Source organism: Lipophrys pholis, assembly GCF_963383615.2.
Source record: "Lipophrys pholis genome assembly, chromosome: 5".
In the NCBI taxonomy this organism is placed as follows: Eukaryota; Metazoa; Chordata; class Actinopteri; order Blenniiformes; family Blenniidae; genus Lipophrys; species Lipophrys pholis.
Window position 1 is genome coordinate 31346098 of NC_137628.1, and position 22361 is coordinate 31368458.

Below are 22361 nucleotides of genomic sequence, written 5' to 3' on the forward strand. Positions count from 1 at the left end.
AGATGAGTTGTGTGCGATTGGAGTGCATTTTTCATAGCTATTGACTTTTGTTATTTTTGAATGTCAATACAGCCAAAAACAAATAACCCTATTCATACAGTAATGATTTTCATATCTGATGATACTTTTTTGTAGTTTTTCCCTGTTAAATAAACAAGAGTAAGTTGTATTATAAGGTAACCAGGTCACTCTGAGTTATGGGTAGTTAGAGTTTCCATAGTATACTGAAACCTTGTTGTCTATATGTGGGCTATTGTAAGGATTCTGTTTTTAAAGGCTGCTGTTCCTTCACATAATGGGTCTAATGAGACCAAGTCTGCTCACCTAAGCAGAAGCGAGTAACAAATGTGAATGGCTTATGAGGCTAATTAGGAGCACATTACACCCACAGTTATTACACACTAATACTAGTGTTAGCTTCCAAAAGCTAATGAGGTTGCGTGCTAGGCCAATTACACTTGTATTTCTAATGTGCTTATACGTGCATTGTGTGCTCGGCCATGACATTGACTATTAGAAAAGATCTTGTAGGTAACGTGGTGCAGTCGCTATGTCGGGCAGGTGCACAGGAGTAAAGCCGGCGAGAGGGAGGGGCAAATGGTGGCTTTCTGGGTACTCTAAAGGTCACACACTCCGCCAGAGAGACAACTGACCGTGTTGTCAGACAGACTTGTGACTTCATGACCTTTAGTGAATCCACACCTACAGATAAGCTTGCAATTGCTTTTTTCTGTTTCTTAGTCTTCCGTTTGCGGGTAAATCTTTTTTTTGTTTTGTTTTAAACACTAATTATTGTGGTTACATGATTGTAGGTAAATGAAGGGAATTCAACTCGTAAACAAGGATGTGACTGGCTCTCCTGATGGGATGGTTCAAGGATTGAGTATTGCAAATGTGTGAGGAGAGATGGGTTCCCATTTTGGCATGAATTTATTTCGAAAGATTAAACCCGACATATAGAAAAACATTCATATTTAGAATTTTGAAACTGCAATCAAAGAGGCTGTTGTAGGTATCCTGATGTGTTTTCAGAAATAGGATTAAGAGTGAGTGGAGGTCTGCTGTTTGTGCTCACATACTTTACATGAGTTGCTGTATTAGTGTTATTTGGCACTCTTCTTATTTTGCAGCATGTCTGGTTACAATAAAATGTGAAAAATCCTTGTATAAGTGCAACTTTCACATACTTTGGTGTGGTGGCCTCGAGGTTAAAGAAGAGGAATGTGAGTCCCTGAGTAGGACCCTTGACTACCAGCAGGTCTGTGGGTGCCTCCGTAATGGCAGCCCACCTCTCCTAGAGATAGTGTGGGTTAAATGTGGATAAATAATTTCGACAAGGGGCTAAATGAAATATGCAAATAATAGTGGTGGACATTTTTCTTCTGTTCTCGTCATGCCCTATTTATCCCGTGTTCCTCTCCTTAAGTTACTGTGGTTCTCCGTATTATAGATGAGCCCACATACTGTTTAGTCCTCTGTCAATGTTTTCACACATTGTGCCTTTTGCTTTTAATATTAATGTTAATAATCACAATATGAATAATCATAATTATATACACACTCATTAAAATTGGACTGTAATACATTTTGATAAGAAATATTTCTGTCAAGTGAAAATGAACTTATTCGGTGTTGCTGGAGGTCTGTGGCTGCTTGTCACAAGCCAGAAATATTACTCACTTAAATTAAACTGAAAGCCAATTAACCTAAAGACAGCTTCACTTTCATGCAGCTGCCCCACACTAGTCCAGGCTACAGAGCCTTGAATAAACCCTTGTTTTAAGATATGTTGTGAACTGGAGAGAAGCTCCTTTCACACACACTCATTCAGAAAAGTAAACCAAGATAGTTTGTGCGATTTTTAAGAAAAGAAAAAACCATGACCTCGCCAATGGGCAATGAGCTATGATGAGCAGAGCCTATTACACTCGGGGCAATTTGACAATTTGGATCATCTGTGGCCCAACCTGGATTGAGTAGATAGATAGATAATGCTTTATTGTCATTCAATACATCGCTCCTAGGCGTACGTATTGAATGGTCCATGGGACATCATAGATGCTTCCACCTAACTTGTTGAAGTTAAAGACTTCAGAATTTTTATCCTTTTTTTGGACTCCATGATTAGTTGTGATTAAAATTCCTATTTTGTTGATATTGAAATTGTTCTCCAGCAGAATCAGACTCGTCACAATCGGTTGACAAGAGTTTTGGAAGGACACTGCCTCTATGTTGAGCTCAAACCTTCACAAGATGTGAACTTCCTGGAGTCCTAATTCTCACACAGATCTCACCACAAACTTCCCTTTCCAATATGCATTTCCACCCTTCAGTTGAAAAAGGGGCTTTTCTCTACTTATCTTATTGACAGTTCCTTTGTCTTCACTGAGGTGAGTCTGTATTTCATGACAAAGTGGCTTTTATAAATATATCGATTTTTCAAGAAAATGTGACTTGCTTTCTGTCTCTTCCTGTTTTAGTTTTTCAGATTCATTCTACTTCCCATATTTCAGCAGAGTTTCATTGGGCTCAGTTTAATCTTCAGATTTGTGTGTGTGCCTGTAATGTTTCATTCATCTCCTTCCAGAAAAAGTTATCCTGCTAAGCCTTTATCGGTTTCTTCATCTTGTCCCTGGTTGTCGAGCACATTTTTCAAAAGTGCCATCGACTGTGTGCAGTTTTTTTTATAAGTTCTGTGACACATTGACTCATAAACTTGGTTACAACAGTAAACTTGACTGTGTGATGTTTCTCCCTGTTGGATCGGAGATGACAGCCAATAAAATGTACTTCGATAACGTAATCCTGCACGTCGTCTCTGTACACTGCCGGAGCCTTCAGGAAATGGATAAATGAAGCAGACCAAGAATCCAGCAGTTGTTCAAGTACCATTAATGTGCAGGAAAAAGCTAAATGGAGAAAGTGGACCTGGTGGAAAATCTCCCTCATTGGTAATTGGGCAGTGCTTTGATAGTCACTTCATTTTCTCCTGCATTTCTGTCTGTTAGTAGCTGCAGTCGCACCGTGTGCTGCAGAATCTCTGACGCTGTCAGAAGACGATCACAGGCTTTCTGTGGTCGCACCATAATGACAATGGCCATTAGTGAACATTCTCATTATCTGACAGGCCAACATTTTTAAACCACAGAATGGAATAATGATTGACAAGCCTAAATTGCACAGTGAACATTAACCTTTAGTTGCTATGTTAATTATACCTTCAGTTTTTTTTTTTTTACACATATTGAGATAGAGAATATTTTAGTCGGTAACTTTGTTTGGTGTAAGATGGATGAGAAAAAGACAGGAAGTTGTGCTTCCTTGGTTTGTTTTCTTCTCCTTAGGAAAGGAGAAAGAAGGGACTGTTCGGGACTATTCACTTTTCCTAAGAAAGGTGTTAGGAGGCTTCCGAAAGGAGATAAGGAAAGGTGTTAGGAGGCTTCCTAAAGGAGTTAGTGAAAGGTGTTAGGAGGCTTCCTAAAGGAGATAAGAAAAGGTGTTAGGAGGCTTCTTAAAGGAGTTAATGAAAGGTGTTAGGAGGCTTCCTAAAGGAGTTAGTGAAAGGTGTTAGGAGGCTTCCTAAAGGAGTTAGTGAAAGGTGTTAGGAGGCTTCTTAAAGGAGTTAATGAAAGGTGTTAGGAGGCTTCCTAAAGGAGTTAGTGAAAGGTGTTAGGAGGCTTCCTAAAGGAGTTAATGAAAGGTGTTAGGAGTCTTCCTAAAGGAGTTAGTGAAAGGTGTTAGGAGGCTTCTTAAAGGAGTTAATGAAAGGTGTTAGGAGGCTTCCTAAAGGAGTTAGTGAAAGGTGTTAGGAGGCTTCCTAAAGGAGTTAGTGAAAGGTGTTAGGAGGCTTCCTAAAGGAGTTAGTGAAAGGTGTTAGGAGGCTTCCTAAAGGAGTTAAGGAAAGGTGTTAGGAGGCTTCTTAAAGGAGATAAGGAAAGGTGTTAGGGTGCTTCCTAAAGGAGTGAGGAAAGCTGTCAGTGTTTCCTAGGCTAAAGGAGGTTCTAAAGGAAGCACTGAGCCTCCTTTCCTTAGATTCGTGAGAATTCCAATGCTCCTTATCATGACCGCCACTTAAACACTTCTGGGGTTGAGGAGAAGTGGATAGAAAAGGAGCGATAGGGACTATTAGGAAATAGGATGGACTTGTTAGGAGAGAGGAGAGGGGCTATCAGGAGAGAGGAGAGACAATTCGGATGCACCCCCAGGTTTCTTCACCTGGTCCTTATTAAGCTTCAAGACCACCGTGGCTGGGCCCCGGCTTTTGAATCCACAAACTTTGCAATTGCTTTATACCCTCGTTGAATGATTTTGTCGCATAAATGTTTGAAAAATGAAATGTCAGGCAGACGGCCAGTTTGTACTGAGGAGTTTAAACATGCATGGTTCAACTTGCCCTGAGTTAGTCCATGGGCCCAGACCAGAAATTCCACTTGTCGGTACCATCTAAGGAAACCAATCCTAGTTATGATTTTTTAATTGGTGTGTATATATATAGATCATATTTTGACGTGATAACCATTGCAGACTGACAGCTTATTGGTAGTTTTCATCTCTGGAATGTACCCACCCTCCGCATAATGAAAGCGAAAAAGCAAACTCGGAAACATTCACTAATGATGCAATTGCTTTTTTCCACATGGGGCTAGAATGAACTACAAACCACAAATACATGTCTGAAATGCTTTATTGATACCATCCGAATAATCCTTTCTGTCATTCCTGAAGGCAGAATTTGTTTTATGGCAGAAAGGGGCGAACACAAGGGTCTATCAAAATGTTGTTGATTATGTGATTTTCAGTACATTTTAATTTATAATATTGTCATACAAGTTTGGGAGTTCTACTGAACCGCAGTAGCCTACAACATGCACATGTTATATGAGGAAAACATTTATGAACATTTTACAAGTTTTTACCACAGTTATAGGAATTGTCCTTCCCCTACCCTAGTTCCAACAGGCGTCCAAAAAGTGAAATTTATGTATAACCGAAATTTCACCAAGCTACTGTGGCATGTTTATGTACTATGTTTTACTCATGCATATTTGTAGCCATGAATGTCCTTGTGATTGTGCCAAAACATTCACACCATGGATCAGTAGTCTAGTCTTCATCACTGTTATCAGCATCAGAGTCCTCGAGGTCTACAACCTCTTCCTCGACATCAGCAGGCTGGTTGCTGCAGGTTCGCAACTTGCACGTCAGTGCACTTCAGGCTATTGGCAAGGCACGTGCAGTCTGGGAGTTTGCACGACCGTACACAATTGCAGGAAAGCAGTTGCAAGACTCCATCCTGTGCCGGAGAACCCTGCATCCACTTGATGGCCAGCTTCCCGTCATCATCAGTGGTCCATCCACAACCTTTGGGACTTGGAACATAGGGTTGGCATTGCAGACAGCGCCTCCAAATAGCAGCCTGGTAGTTTGCACGGAGGACGTGCATGAAGAGGCAGTCTTCACATGGTGGAAGCTGACTGGACTCTATCTCTCCCCGGCTGGCACAGAAGAGTTGATGTTGGAGTTCATTGACTTTCGTGGTGTTGGTAGACGACACGTACATGTGGCAGGTGACCTCTTGCAGCTTCTGAAAGAGCTCGGTGGATACTTCCCATGAATGACCGAGCTGACTGAAGGCCTCTTGGTAGGTCTTATCCGACTTCATTTGCTTCAAGGCGCCCATCTTTCCCCGGCCTGCAAAGGCACTGACTGTATCACAACCGGTGAACACGTGCAGTCCAACCAGGGCATCACAGACACTGCCTCCCATCGCTCTAGCAAGCTTGTCAATGTCTAGGAACCGCGTGCGGGTTTGCGTAACACACTTGTGATACACGGGGCATGGGATATCCTTATTGAAGGCAAGACACAGCACGAGGACATCTGTATCTTCGGCAGTGATCACCACAGCCTTGTACCCGGCCTCTGCTGCATGCAGAGCATGCAGAAGCATTCGGGTGTCTGCTTCTTCCTGCGTGGACTTCAGCTCTGCCACTTCCTCCCAGTGGTCCTTGGTGAGCTTGTAGCAGACCTCCTCGCAGGTTACATAGAGCAACCTTTTCCTTCAGTTTCTCCCTGCTCTTTGGTTCTTTCCACTCCTCTACCAGGAACTTGATTAGACTTGCCTTGTTGGAAGAGCTGCAGAGCAGTTTCGTCCACTGCTGAATGTTGTGACCCGGTGCGATGCTCCTGAACTGGATTGCTGTGCTTGCACCTCTGTTGCATCTCTCTGCGTCTTTGATGGACGTCTCTCAGTAAACATCGAAGACAACATCAATGCGTCCAATTCTGGATATCCGAAGCTGTTATTGAATGATATTACCTTCATGGGATGTGTCAATAGTCCATTGTGTGATTTTCCCCCAAAAAGTCAATATCTCAGAATGGTGAAATGGTAAAAATGCAAAATACATACACTAAGCTGCTCTTCTAGAACGGTTATCACATATTGAAATAATCATATAGTCCCTACCAATAACTTAGTAGCCCTAAAGTTTGGTTTCCTCTGATGGTACCGATATATGCCTGGGCCCATGGACTAAGTGGGCACTTATTTAGCTGCAGGCACGAAGGTATCAAAAGACTTGATGAATTTGCCCCATTTCATGCAAATAAAGGGGATCTCATATTAGATTTGTGTTTCTTTCATGAGTTCCTTTCCACAGTGTTTTTCAAATTGGTCCCATTTACTATTTGTTATTCTTGCCCTAAAGTTGGATTGGATTCGTTTTCTGACCTCGTTTTTCTACAGAAAGAATAATTTCATAGTTTTACTTTTTGAAACTTTCTCAACGTCAAGTGGTTATTTAAAGCTGAACTTGAGAAAATAAACTACAACCTGCAAAAGATTTTTCCATCAACTATCAGACTACACAAAGAAAATCTCTGAGCTGAAAGTCAAATGAAGTCAGAAGGCTGCATTGAATGCTTCGGCCTTGTAAAGAGAAAGGAGGACTTGGTAACCAGAAATTCCAACTATGCACCAATCTTTAACATGTACCAACATGTAAATCTGCATGTTAATATATGGATTTGCTCTTGCCAACAAGTAAAGATCTTTTTCTCCAAGGTTATTCTGAACAGTTGAATATTTCTCATGGTTTCACTGCAGAGTCACTTTGATCCCAGTGGGAAACACAAGGTATTAATGATCCGATCACTTGCCTTCGCTGACTTGCTGCCTGGCTCATTGGTACTAGAGACAAAAAGGCTCCCGTTCATCTTTGTTACTCATTGACTTTCTTTCTTTTTTTTTTTTTTTTTGCCTGGACCCGAGAGGAATTTTAAATAACACAGCAACAACAAAACACATTCAAATTATACACCAAAAATATGATTCACGAAAGAATGTGCCATATTGAAATCACAAAATTTAAACAGCAAGACTAAAACACAATATAAAAGATGAAAACAGTGTACCACAATGGATTTAAAAAAGAATGAGTACTCCATACAACTGCAGTTTACCTCGACCTAACACTTAACAAATATCTAGTTTATTAGCCGCTGGCCAAAACTTTCATAAATTTACTTTTAACATGTTTTCCATCCCAGCAATGTAATTCTGCTGCAGGTCAGCTTTGGAAAAACCTTTTCACGTACTTTGATGTTCTGTTTTTATTCTGCTGTGTTCGCCTGATACTTTTACCTTTGACTTGTCCTTTTCCTTTTGCTCCACACCCTTGTATTCCTCCAAATGTTTTCTAATTGAGTTTCCACTCCTCCTTCATTCCCTTCATCTCCTGGCGTTATAGCTGGGAGTGGTATAGTGACCATCTGCTCCCAGGGCGCCTGCCTTGACTCCCTGTTGTTTTTATAGTTCGACTCGTCCCTTGTGTCGTTTGTGTCCATCCACACTCTGAATCTTTCAGGATTCAGGAGACGTGATAACCAATGTTGATGAAACTGCCTGCTGACACACTTTAAATCTGTATCTGCAAAGCGGTTTGTGTCACGGTCCGTCCACTGTGTGAGCCCACTCAATGTCCTCACTCCAACATAAAGGACACAAAGAGCCATAATTGGAAAGTATCATCACCTGGTTCATTTGTTCACAAATTGCATGGTTTTGTTTTCAAATCCTTGCTGAACTGCTCCGTAAACACTAAGTTGAGTGGCCTTGGTATGTAATTGTGAACTGTAGAGGGCTTCACCTGACACACTGGTTATTGTGTTTTGCTGTTCAGCTGATATGTTCAGGGCCGTGAGCATTTCACATCACAATGGAATATTGGCCACATTTCAAAAAATCACACTAAGATATCACCTGTGAGCACAATGTCCTGCATTCCAAGCATAGTTTTATCCTCTCCATCTTGTTTCTTTTATTCAGTAGATGAATTTGGTTCCGTTGATTATTTGACTATTGTGGGTTCAGTTTAGCACGTTTGTTCATCGTTAACATTTTTGGTGAAGAGTTGAATTGAGACAAAGTGTATTTGTGCCCCTCTACTTTCTCTACTAGATATTCTATGTACTTACAAAATCAGGTGAAAAGGGTTTTTAGTCATGGGTGTGTTTTGTCCATGATATGATTTAAAAAAAACAACAAAAAAAACCAAAATGAATAATGTGTCACCTTGTACTTTCTGTAAGAAAGTAGATGCAGTCATCTTGCGGTTCATGCTGGTAAAAGCAGCAGTGACGATTGCATGTTCTGAGGGATCATGCTTAATGTAAAAAGTCAATACCAAATGCATGTATGGGCAATATGTGTTTACAGGTATATTAACTGAACTCTGACAGAATCCGGTTACTAAGAGCTGTGAGGAACATGTTCTACTTCAGGTCCAATAATGATGACCTTTGCACAAACCTCGTGAGATACCAGTGGATTGTGTAGTTTACCGCCGTCCAGTATGGAGGGAATACATAATGCAATGTAGAGCGTCTTTGAGTTCCCAGAAAAAAAAAAAGTTATATAAAACCCATGCATTATTATTCAAGTCCTAATTTAGTTTGTCACTTTAATTGGATTCTGTTATAGTGGGTTTTTTTTTTTTTTTTGCTTCTGATCATTCAGCCCAAGTCACTCACACCCAACGCACATTGTGTTTTATTAGCTTCACTTTATTTCATCTACATGTTTTGACGTAAATCTCCCCCGAATTGGCATTTAAACAGTCAAAAAGAAGTTTATACGTTAACATGATGAAAGTCACAGACACCTTAAACCAACAAACACAGAAGACTTAGACAGGCACCCAAAGGAAGAGAAATGACAGAAGATTTAAATTGTCACACCGTGTGTCTGGGAGGTTTAGAGGGAAGCGCTGATCTGTAAGCAAAAAGAGAACTCTTTAGATATCCATAAGCGTCACTGAGAGACACGATCGGTGACACTAATGGAGGAAAGATATGAAGTAAAATAAAATCCCTAAAGGATGACTCACAAGGAGATCCATGGACAAAAGCAGAAAAATGCTTCTTTTTTTTTCTTTTTCAAAAATAATTGTTATTAGGCAGATAAGCTGACACATCCCTTCCCCCAGCCCCTCTGGTGACAAGTCAGGATAATTCTGGGAATCACAGATTATGGGCTGACAAATGGAGAGCTGGCAATATGAAAGCCTGTTGGTTTGATTCGGTGGAGGTGAGAGACTGAAACAATAACGGCAACAGACAAACTGACTCTGAGACGAGCTGTCAGCGTGTGTGATGGCATATGTGTTTATATCGCACCACATTATCACTTCTTCCTCTGTGTGTGTGTGTGTGTGTGTGTGTGTGTGTGTGTGTGTGTGTGTGTGTGTGTGTGTGTGTGTGTGTGTGTGTGTGTGTGTGTGTGTGTGTGTGTGTGTGTGTGTGTGTGTGTGTGTGTGTGTGTGTGTGTGTGTGTGTGTGTGTGTGTGTGTGTGTGTGTGTGTGTGTGTGTGTGTGTGTGTGTGTGTGTGTGTGTGTGTGTGTGTGTGTGTGTGTGTGTGTGTGTGTGTGTGTGTGTGTGTGTGTGTGTGTGTGTGTGTGTGTGTGTGTGTGTGTGTGTGTGTGTGTGGGCTGGTTTGCTGCCGAGTAAAACTGTTCTTCAATCTTGAGCTCACTTGTGTATCTTCATTGCCGCTCTGTCACTTTAAAATCCCGTCTTACATTTGTCTCCCAAGGTTTCCACAACATTTCTTCATTTCTGTGCTTACATTTGCTTTCCTCTTTAGTTTTCCCACCGCTCTCCTGCTTATCTCCGTATGCGCTTTGTTCATCCCACCAATACATGTATTTAGACTCCATACTTTAATCTCATAGTCACACCCTTTTTTTTTATTGCTGGAATTCTTTATTCTGTCCTCATACAATAGTATAACAAACTGAACCTGAGCTTAATGTTTCTCATTTGTTCTGTCCCCCTGAGCTCATACATACACTGTTGTGTGTGTTTTATGCATCTCTGTGGTTTAACCAAAAGTCCTGGAATTAACAAAGAGACTCAACGATTACAGGAAATTGGAAAACCAACAAAAACCTATTACAAGTGTGAGTGAGATCTCTCTTTGTCCCTTGTTATAAGAAGCCAATTTCCAATAATCCCTCTTTCAATGGAAGAATTGCAGGGTCCTGTAGGAGGCTGATGGATAAGGCTGAGACCTATTCACTTACAATAGACCAGAGTTAAAATTGGGTTGTGCAGGAAATTGATGATTGAACAAATACAGGTAGCTTTTTATGTGAACTTCACGGTTCAATGTAGCTGATTTCTACCATCTATTATAAGGCACCCTGTGGAGAGTCGAACAGTTCTGGCGCTATGGAGTAGTGTCACATGTGGAAACTCTTACCATGTAATCTCAAGTGCTGATGGAGGTCTTTGGAATATACAAATAGAATATCGGCAAAAGATGGCCAACAGAGCTGTTAAGATATAATAGTTGTTTAGAACCAGTGTTATTATTTTGAATAAGGTGGATTATACCAGCCCCGAGATTGGTCCACATCAATCATTTGTTTGCTACAGCATCACAAATCATTTTTCCTGCTCATGCACTAAAAGTTAAAGTGAAGAGTTCGCTGAGGCTTTTTACACCAGATGACAACAGTGAGGGAGGTCAATCCTTTCTAATCATCGAGGATTAAAACAATAATCACGCTGGTTGGATCAGTTCCTGTCCTCTTGCTCTGGACAACATTGTTTCTTCTGAGGACTCGTAGAAACGTCTGTTGTTGTTTTAATTTCTGTCATAAGTGATGCATTATTATTGATTTAGAAATATACTTTGGAGCACTTAAATAACGTGATGAAAAATGTTATTTGTTATTGTTTATTGCTGGCAGTCGATAACATGAACTTTTCAGCGGTTTGCACTTTTTTGTGCTCGGCAACAAAACCCTGGTTCGATTCTGGACTCTGGGTTTTCCTCTGTGGAGGTAGCATATTACCCCCACAAATTATAGTCATCCTGTCATCCGTCTGCAAATTGAACAAACTTCAAAGAAAACAAGCAAATTGAAAGAAACATAGATGAAAGAAAAACCAATCTTAGGAGTAGCAACGCAATACTGAGATGATTGGTGATGCTGGCAAGGACACTAGTGACCTTGTTGCACACTTTAAAGTTGACATTTAAAGATTATTATTGAACAATTGAGCTGAAACTGGGCTGTATGTGGCCCCTGAACTAAAATGAGTTTGACCCCCTTACTGTATGCCTTCAGGAAGTAAATAAACAAAGGTAACAAATAACCTCTGTTTATGTAGTTTTCATGTGCAGGGCAAAAAGGTCAAAATGGAAATACACCGAAAATGTGTACGTTTTTAGTGGAGGACAACAAAAAGATCTTGAGTAATCATTGAGCAGTCATCATCAGACTTGTCTTATTATCCAACCCACCCACTCCCTGCTTAATTCAGGCCAAATCTTATAGTGACCACCTATTTCTCCATGCTCTTACAAAATGGTTTGGGATCAGACTGACAGTGGCTGACACAGCAAGCAGAGAAAAGGTGTGATTGTATAACTGGAGGGCTGATGAACCCTGTTGTTCTCTACCATACCCCTTCAAACCTCTCACTGTGCGGTCATCAGTCCATGAGTCAGTTGCTTTCTACTCGGTGTGTCATCCTCCTCCTGTCTCTTATTTTTCTCTTCTCTCACCATATTCCTTTTCCCACTTCACTACCTGTTCTCCCCACCATTTTTGTTTTGTTCTTCTCTCCTCTTTCTCATGGACTACTTCTATTTGATGACTCCGAGTCTTCCCTTTCAGTTTCAGTGCTCTGCTCACACAATCTTATTGTTTCAAAGTAGTTTTATTCATTTGACAGTTATTCTTTATGTGGCCGTAACTTCCAGATCCGAGCTCACTGCAGTCACTTTGCCTTACAGGAGTGAACATGACAATGTCTCGCAAGAAAAAAAAAAAAAAAGATAACAGGAAAATAAGTGAGAGGAGAAATGACTACACTCTAAGTCTAAGTCTAAAATTGATGTAGGGAAAATGAGAGGTTGAGGCCATGGTTCAATGCCACTGATGCAGCTCACTGCCCACCCTGTGACCTCTCATTTGTGTGTATTGCAGAGAGGTCATGACATTCAGGCAGTGAGTAACAGAAAATCAAACTTATCAAGGATATCTGCTGAGCCTGCATCATACACACATCTGACACGTGATTCATTTCATTCTGCCCTTTGTGCTCAGTGAGGTAGAAAACAAACGTTTTTAATAGTTCTGGGCTGTTTGACATGTGTATTTGACATGTTTGTGTGTAGGTCAGGTAAAAGCAGGAAGTGATGTGTAGGAGTCACCTGAAGGAACAACAACCGATAAGATAAGCTCCTTGGGTGTGTTTTAAATACTTTGTGGTTTACATGCATAATTTATAGTTCATTAGTTCGACCTATCAATTAATGACCTGACTTATCTCGTCTAGAGACTGATTCTCCCAGAGCTTCTGTTTCCGTTGGTCTTTTTCTTGTGGATTCCTCTGTTTTTCAAGGTCAGATTCCTTTTATCGATTTGACAGAGTTCATTAAAATGTGCGACATTACTGGTTGTGATGTAATATCGTCCGCTCCAGAAACAATTCCAATATTTTGTTGTAATTAATTCATATACAATAAAACTCATCCATATTTGCAGCGTCTCGCAGCTTTTCAAAGTCCCTCCACTTGTTTCTGCATCATTACACAACATCATAATTAGAAGTAATTTCAAACTTCAACACATGGGTCAAGGTGGTATAACACTCTAAATGCATGCCGTGAAATGTAATGCAAAGCGGTTTTTAATGTGTTGCACTTGAATAGTGCAGCTTTCTGGTGAAACACAAGCAGGAATTCTGTCTGTCTGGATGTTTGATGAGGCATATCAGCACAGTGTTTCACTCTACTATCATCCTCTTCACCTGCTGATCTACCGTCACTGTTTGATAATATCTTAATCAGTACGGTTCAGTATCTTTTCTGTAGGTGGGTTCACAGCCACCTGACATTAGTACAGCATGAGTGTGCTTTTCTGCCTTTTCACTCTTTCAGCAAGATGAAATTGTTTGGGGACTTTTTTTTTTTTGAAGGCTTCTAAATTGCAGAACTCGTCCAGCTTGGCAAAAGTTGTCCAAGTGACTGTCGGCACACAGATTGAGACTCATTGCAACTCCCTTCATTTCGACTGCATCAAGGTGTCGGGCCAGGAGCAGGCGCCTCCTGCTGTCCTTTTTAACTATATATTTTCAGAATGGTGTGTGTATGTGTACTGGTGGTGACTGACACTTGATTGAACATTCACATGTTATTGTTGGAACAGAAATATGAGCTCCGCCTCTTGAAGGACATCAGTACATTATGAGGTGAAGTTTAGGACGTCGCTGTCTTTCCTGACCACTTTTTTGAACTTATAATATTTCAATAACAAGATGTTAGAATACAAACTGACAAGACCATGACCGTGGGACTGGATACCTTTGAGTAGTGTTTTTAATGTTGCGCTCAGGTTGAATTTGTTAATGTATAATAATGTAACGCAGTAATAATTGATATGGGGGGGGGGGTAAATACACAAACTTGGGGCCGGTTTTTTGCTTTTTTATTTCAGAAAAGATTCACGTTTACACAGCAACGTTTAGGAAACAATGTCCATTAACACAGAAATTGCAGAAACACTGAAAACAATGTTGGCATGTTGGGCCACGAGGCTGCTGTGGCAGACAACCACACACACACAATACGCTATAAACATTAAGAATGCAAGTACACAGACTTTTCTATAGACATATGAGGAAGTTGGACTGTTATTATGGTTATTATGACTCTCGACTATAAAACCAAGTCCCGGAAGTCACGACACTCTGGATGCAAACGTTGTTGTTGTTATTTTCCTTCTACTCACACGTGCAGAACAACAGTTTACCATGGCCTGTGATGCAGATGTGCAGCAGCTATTTCAAAAAAGTAAATTTTTCTACCATTTACATGGAGTTTTTTTTTTTTTTTTTAAAGTTCCACTTTAGGAGCTGTTTTCAAAAAGTCGCGTTTCCAGTGGTCCTGAGCATCGTCATTGCAAAATGGACTAAATCACAATGAAAGTTTCCCATTTTCACTTGAAAACAATGTCTTGTAAATGGGGACGTAAAAAATTCTGGATTTTTTTATTTATTTCAAATTCCATAATTTTGTCTTTTCATGAATTATTTACTTTTCTACATCTTATTGATATCTCGATAACATTTGTCACATAGTGACCAGACACTTTTTAAAATCTCCTCAGCGTTGTGATTATATAGAGCAAGCTTGAAAGCATATAAGCCAAGTGTTCTTTCTCTGCTGCTGCTTTGTGCTCCATTGTTTCGCAGAACCTTTATCATCTATTCTACCCTCGCACAGTTCTGCTCGCTGTTTTTATCGCTATTGTTTGTGTGTGCCGCCCAACACTGGTGAGAGAGTGCATCGTTACTGCCTGTATGATTGGCATCCCGAACTGACAGCTCTCCGTTTGGGGCTGAGTGCACACCAGCAAATACGAGGTGGATGAATTAAAGATAACCAAAGGAAAGGTGAGCACAAAGTATTTTGAACCTTCACTGGACATGCAGAGGATGTGCATATGTCCACGTTGCTGGGTTTTGCTTCTTGGTGTTGTCAAATCACTCTCCTCCTCGTCCCCTTTCACCTTTCAGCGTTTGTTTGTCCCAGTCGATCCGGTCTGCAAGCGGCTCACCGGAGAGATTTAGTCTGGAGTGAGAGACCTGTGTTTGTGTGATCGAGAGAGAGAAGAATGAGATTCTGAGCCCGATTAGCAGTAGCAGTGAGGCGCAGTGCTAAATTATTTAGCTCCCGTCTACTTGATCCAATATGAGCAAACTTTGGGCAGAAATGGAAAGTTGGTGAAGGAAAGTTACTGTGCATAAAGTGCAAATTGCATTCATGCTGTCAACTGATTGCATAATTTAGGGATTATATCAACAAAATCACAATCTGAAGCACCTCTGATTCTCAATGGACTCAGATTATAGGCTTTCTCTGCCTGAACAAAACTGGAATATATATATATATATATATATATATATATGCTTGCTGGCAGCAACAAGGCGCGACAATTATAAGATGCTTTCCTCTGAGTTAAGTCGGTTCGTTAGTCTCTTTTCATATCATATAATCTAAATGTCTGAGAAAGTTGATGTGGTAAAACATTGGACCTCTCTGAATTGTCTTTCTGTTGGTGTGGTGCATTGCCAGCTATTCTTTGATCAGCAGGTCATTTTCTGCAGGTTTTCTATTGGTTGGGAGGATCTGTAGCTCAAAGCAGCAGCCATGCTGTTCAGTGTCGAGAAGAAATGATCTTGAAATTTCCGACACTGTTAGAGAATGATCACAGCCTGTGGTTGCACAAACTCCTCAGTGTTCTACATAAGACCACAGATTTTAGGCCGCGATCAAATATATGGTCATGATTTCCCAGCAGCGTCTCACCGTGTGCAGCTGCCTTAACGTGGATGAAGCACTTATAATTATGGATGGATAAAGGGATCCTGCCAGGATTTTAACAAGTAGTGTCTGAGTTCACAGGGAATTCTTCAATACATAAAACGTATTGATATTATTAAAACTGCCACTTTTATGCTCTGCCATTAGTGGAGGCCGACTTTTTCAAAATCTTGAGTGATCATTTGATCAGCAGACTGTTTATCCATCGTACCACTGCCTGCTTGATTCAGGCTGATTCTTATAGTGACCAACTAAAACCAACTATTTGACCCTCTTTCATTGTCTTTCACAATGGCATTGCCGTGTGGACACTCCAGCTTCCTCCCACAGAATCATGCATGCTCATGGAAAACATGAAAACTCCACACCTGGACTAGAACTGTTTGTTTAATGAGCGATCTCCCCAATTATTTAGCTCTGTGTTGCACTGTGGAATTCAAGTAAAGATTTTCTCTTTAAAAGTACAATACTGTAGTACGTCCATGTACTGACTGTGTGGCCTACTGCTTTTCATTCTGTGTCCATTGTAGCCGCGTCCAAGCTGAGCAGCTTGTTCTTCTAAACTTTTTACAACAATTATTTCAAGAATGAAAATAATTTCATTCTCCTAAATCATTACGTATCTCCTTTAGAATCCAAAGCTGGCATTTGATTCAAATAATCAGAAGTTTATCAAGTATTTATCTGCAATAATGTATGGATTACGTTTCTAAGACTAGTTTAAATATGTTCTGAAATTCAATACATGTTCATAGCTCTTGTGAGTAACAGCACAAGAAAATAACAATAAATAAAGAGGAGAAATATCACAAGGAGATATATGTTGACTCAAAATGAAAAAAGTGAATATTGAGTTGCTCCTAATGTTCCCAATTTTTCTTTGCTCAAAGAAACTTCCTCTATATGTTTCCCCATGAACTGCACTCAAATATTACGTGTCAGACTTGTGCTCCACTAGAGTTTTATGCCCGAGTACATTTGCAAGACTTGTGTACATCCATACACATTCGGTGTGAAAACTAGCAGTGCCAGCATCAGGACATGTACCTCCTGTCAAGGCTGAAAGGTCAACATTACTCAACTGTCTATCATGTTTTTCAAATGTAAATAAAAAAAGTCTCCTGCACATCTTGTGCTCTGTGTGCCGGCCTTTGCATTCGAGGCTGCTTCCTTCTTTGAAAAATGTAGTTTGAAGATCAGTGGGTGTGTGCTCTTCTTTTTTCTTAGTCGACCTAATACAAAAACAGCAGTATTGTGAAGTAGTAAAAACTCCATTGTGAAGGTCGCTGAACGATCTGGCAGCCTTTTTTACTGCATAAAAACGATTACTCAGATTCAGTATATTATACATGGCTGAAGGCAGGACACACCCAGACAGGTCGCTCGTCCAGCACAGAGCAAACGCAAAGAGAAGGACAACCCACTCGTACGAAGATTCACACCGACCGGGACTAGAGAGTCACCAATTAGCCGAATGCATGTTTCCGGACTGAGGAGTTTCTCCAGAAAAACTCAAGCTAAACGAAGGGAAACCGTGCAAACTTCACTCCGTGAACTCTCACTATGGGACTTGGGTCAAGTACATACGGGGATGTTTCAAGTGAAAATGCATCTTTTTTTCTTTTCATTTAAGAAAACCTTAGAAAGTTTTATCTGTTTACACGAGTAAAACGGCAGAAATGCCGAAAATCCTGTGGTAAGCATGAGAGGCCTGGAGTCGGTGCTGTTGGATGTTTTCCTAATGAAACCACACACGCATGCATGCAGAGAACAATACACTATTAACATCAATCGTTTGCTAATCGATCGATTCCTGTTTCGATTCCAGTGGGTACAAATGACATCGTTACGCACTTTACGCGGCAACATCATTCAACGGTGCCGCCGGCAGGAAACATGGCGCCCAAGCAGCACAAACGCTCCAAAGTTTTGTTACATATCATGAGAAAGGGTTGACAACAGGACAACTTGCAATACTCGCAAAGTGAATATTTTGTAAATTTGATCCAGCTGTACAGAAGCCTGCCCCCTCATCCCCTGCGAGACTGCCCCCTGCTGGCAGGACGGGCTAAAAGCTTTCTGTGTGTGCAGGTGTCCTCCACCCCGTCTCCACAGCTGGAGACGCCATTAGTCCAGAAAGATTGCATAACGTTCCCGAAAAAGCAAATAAGAATTATTCTTTTGCAGAAAAATAAGCATAATAGGTGATGGTTGCAGCATTGCACAGTTCCATTGGACTTGATTGTATTTGTTGGCTGATGTTTTATTTTTGAGAGCTCAGCTCATATACCCTTTTGAAAAGGAGAATTTCAATTTCTATTACAAAAATGTTGAGCATGTTACTGGACATTCTTGTGTGATTGCCACAGAATACTTTATGTTGTATTTTGTTAATTTCATACAGAAGTTATACTGACCTATATTTTTGGAGTCTTGACACCCTTTGTTACTTTAGACAAAATGCAATTAAAGTTTTCCGTTTTCACCTGGAAAAGCTGTGCGAAATTCTCACTGTGAGGCAAGACTTGAAATACAAATCAGTCATACATGAAATGAAATTTGAGCTGTTTTAGAGAATTGAGTGTGGTTCCACAGAGTGCGGTTCTGGACTGAGCCCTTGAAGGCTACTGCATTTCCTCCATGTTTGTCAGGAGACTAAAAGGAGGAGGTATGCAACTGATTACAATCTGTAACTTCACTGCTAGATGCTTCTAAAAACCTCGTCTTTAATGAAAAATGCATGACGAGTACTCAGCTGTGGTTTGGCTTTTTTCTAGTTCAAAAACGAAAAGCAGAACTAAGATTAAAAAAAAAAAAAAAAAAAAAAAAGCTTGTGGCAAAAACTGAAATATGCTTTTTGCACAGTTTTTAGTTTTTTTTCTGTTCCTATTTTTATTTTAAATATTTTTGCTGTACAGTTTAATCAGCAGAGGCTGGAAACGGCAAGTGTTTCATCAGCAGTCTTACTGTTTCATCACTCATCAGCTTGGAGAGCTGAAGTTTGGCAAATAAGATGCTGGTAGGAACCAAACTGTCCTTCAGAGAACTCACACTCTAGAATAAATTCAGGGGCTTGTATGTCAGACACAGAAACAAAGATAATTGTTCATTATAAGCATTCTTACACATAGGGCACAGTGTGATGTGTTTGAATACATGTTGTACTCTGAAAAAGTGTACAAAAGTGTTGTGTTTATATTGTTGTATGTATATTGTGCTTTGTTCAGCTTGTAATTGATTGTATTGTCACGTCACCTAAGAGGATCCAGGGTCAGTCGGTGCTTCTCTACATGAACAAGCGTCAATGCTCAGCTCTCTGTTTGTGTTGGTAAACACAGGCCAAGATTCACACTCATTACAATTTATGCTTTGTCACTCCCATCTCGCAGTACTCATTGTTAAAAGCCTCGGAGTTTCAAAGCTGGAAGTTTTCACAGAGAAACTTTTCCCATGGATCTGGAATAGTTGGCAGGTCTGCTCTTCAGGCAAGAAAAGCTGATATTCTGAAGCAGAGTGAAGTCTGTGGAGTGTCTTTACCAGTTCTTTATACTTTCATTTGATCACTGAAGCATTTAAAAAAAGAAATCTGTCATGAATATTTTCATCCTCCTTCAGATTTGAAATGCCTATTTTTTTGTAATCTTATTGTGCTGTTTGAACCTAAAAATGTTAATGGGATGCGTCGTCCTCTTTGTCCTTCTGTCTGTGCATTCAGAACATGCTGTCAGAGAAGGTTGACCAGATGATGGAGTGGTCCTCTCGGCGTTCGGTCGTCCGGATGAACGGGGATAAGTTCCGTCGTTTTGTCAAGGCCCCACCCAGGAACTACTCTGTCATCGTCATGTTCACTGCCCTGCAGCCTCAAAGGCAGTGCTCTGTCTGCAGGTATGCACGCGCACACATTCGCGCTCGAAGCCAGTGCTATAGGCCACAATGGAGCATAGCTCATACTATAACAACCATTCTTTTGTCCTTCCTCAAGTTTACTTTGTGACCTGCACTGGAGGAATTTGTCAGCTGTGATGCGCACACTGATATAGAGTTTCACAGCATGGGATCCACAGAAAACAGCCTAATGTAAAAAGAACCTGTGGGTTCTCAGGCCCTCGCGGTTCATATATTGGGTGAATTACTCCAAAAATGTCAATGATTTGTTTCAACTATGATTTTCATTTATGCCAGCAGAAAGTAAGAAAGCACACGAGGATTAGGAGTGAAATCTTTCATTAAAATGAAACTTATTTCATCTCCCTAACAAGGATTCTGAATTGTATTTCAGCACCAGGGACAGCTCCACTCAGTGTCGGCCTGTAGAGCTGTCCCTGGTCCTGAAAGGTACTTAGGCTGGAGCCGTGCACTTTGAGGTTCTGCTGTTTCCAACGTGTTTTACTAGTTTACTCCTAAGAAAGGCTGTGGACCCCCTGGAAATGTTCCCAACATTACAGTAAGTCCAACAGGGACCCTTATGAGCAAAAAACAGCTGGACTCTGACAGTGTCTTATAGTGTCTTTCACTTCCTGTATTTTGGCTTGCAGACCTCAGCTTAAATTCAATGGAACAGCTCTCGACTGCTTTTGAACGTAGGCTTCTTTACAGTGTCAGCCCACATGTAGGTTCGATAGCAATGCTGACACTCTGACCAATAAACTACACTAACAAGGCGACATTAGGAGTTCTCCTACTATGACCAAACTCCAACAGTAGTTTGTTTTCCTCAAGTTTGTTTCAAGGATCTTAACATGAGGAAGAGACTAAGATCCTGTTTGACATTTCAAGTGAAACACCGTTTTTGCATTTTTGATTCTGAAAAGTTTCAGGTTTGCATGGCAACATTTTGAAAACGATGTCTGTTCACGCAGAAATGCTGAAAACGATATGGTTAGCATGCCACACCCTGACTTGGTGCTGTTGTCAGTTTTTGTAATAAAACCACATGAACATATGGTTGCAGAGAACAATATGCTGTAAAAAGTAACAATGGGGAGTACAAGGACATTCCTATGGCCAGACCACGCAGTTGGATTGTTATTACTGGTGACTGTCAAACATACAACTACCAGCTCCCAGGAGAATATGGACTCATCTCCTGCTGCTCTGGAGGCAAACCTTGTTATTGTCCATCTACTCAAATATGTGCAGAAGAGCTATTTAGTACGGCCCTGCGGCGCATGCACAGTAGCAGCATTTCAAAAAAAGTTGTGAGTCGGATCATTTTCATAAAGTTCCACTATGCTTGCAGTTTTCAAAATGTTGAATTTTCAGTGGCTCCAAGCACCGTTGTCGTGTAAATGGACACCTGAAGCGCAATGAAAGGGTTCCATTTTTCACTTGAAAGCACCGTCATGTGAAAGCAGATGGGTGTATTTTAATTCCCAAATCTTTTTCTATAGCAGATACCAACATTTCATGCCATATTACAATATGCAGTTCCCTATATTCTGCTTCTTTTTTTAAAAAAAAAATTGTTTACATTCATACTTTATCCTTGACTGAACGGGTTTTCAACATGTAATTACTGGCGGATCACACTGTTTATGCAGCACCAATTTCTGGCACTCAAATCACTTTTTTAATTTGAAAGGCATTATCTGTTGGGGTTTTTCTCTGAAGTCTATATTTACTGTTTTGATTCTTAAAAGAAGAGCAAAGGTGCTTCTTATTGTTGAATTTGGTGGTAATTAATGATTTATTGCCTAGTGGTATTTATCGTTGTTATTAATAAATGTAGTTATCTATTATAGAGATAAGTCACATACTGCAGTTGCCTATATTGTTGCTGACTTAGGTTATTTAGACTTTTTGCTGCTTCATATGGCTTTTCTGTCATGATGCTTTTATTTCTTGGGCAAGAAGATAAAGGAAGTTTTCTATGAGTAGCAGTGAATCTGATGTTGACTGTTTTGCAGTAATCAACAGTAGGGCCAATTTCTTTGTCAACTAAAAAGAAAATTTTATTAAAACTGACTCACTGACTTTCTCCTCATCTGCTCACCGAGCCTCACCACTCCTCCAGCCCCACCATGGGGTCCGGAGCCTCCAGCCGCTCGGCCCTCCACCTCTGGAACTCACTCCCACCCTACATCCCAAACATTAAATCCTGGGACACTTTTAAATCCCATCTTAAAGTGTGATTTCTTTTTGATAAGCATGCTCATGTTAAAGCTTTGAATGTTTTTAACTTGTTTTTAACTTGTTTTTAACTTGTTTTGAACTGCCTTTCAACATGTCATAGTGTATAGTGACCTTGTGTGTCCCTGAAAGGTGCTTGGAAATTAAATGTATTAATATTTTGATTATTTAGTGTATCTATGAGAAAAACACTGCAGCTTAAAATACGGCTGCAGTGTAGCACACTGTAATGCATTTTTTATGAAAGCTTGTACTAAAATACTGAGTTTAGATGTTGGCCTTTATTTGATGTTAACTGTTTGTTAAATAATTAATATCACAATGACCAAA

At 40.4% G+C, this 22361-nt stretch overlaps 1 protein-coding gene across 1 annotated transcript in view; it reads left to right on the forward strand.

Annotated features, from left to right (window-relative positions):
- Positions 1-22361, forward strand: part of LOC308109460 (dolichyl-diphosphooligosaccharide--protein glycosyltransferase subunit TUSC3-like) — an 81201-nt gene that overhangs the window by 12796 nt on the left and 46044 nt on the right. Inside the window, exon 2 of the mRNA XM_080463029.1 lies at positions 19618-19787. Coding sequence (XP_080319155.1) covers positions 19618-19787 — 170 coding nt within the window. The remainder of the gene's footprint in view (positions 1-19617; positions 19788-22361) is intronic.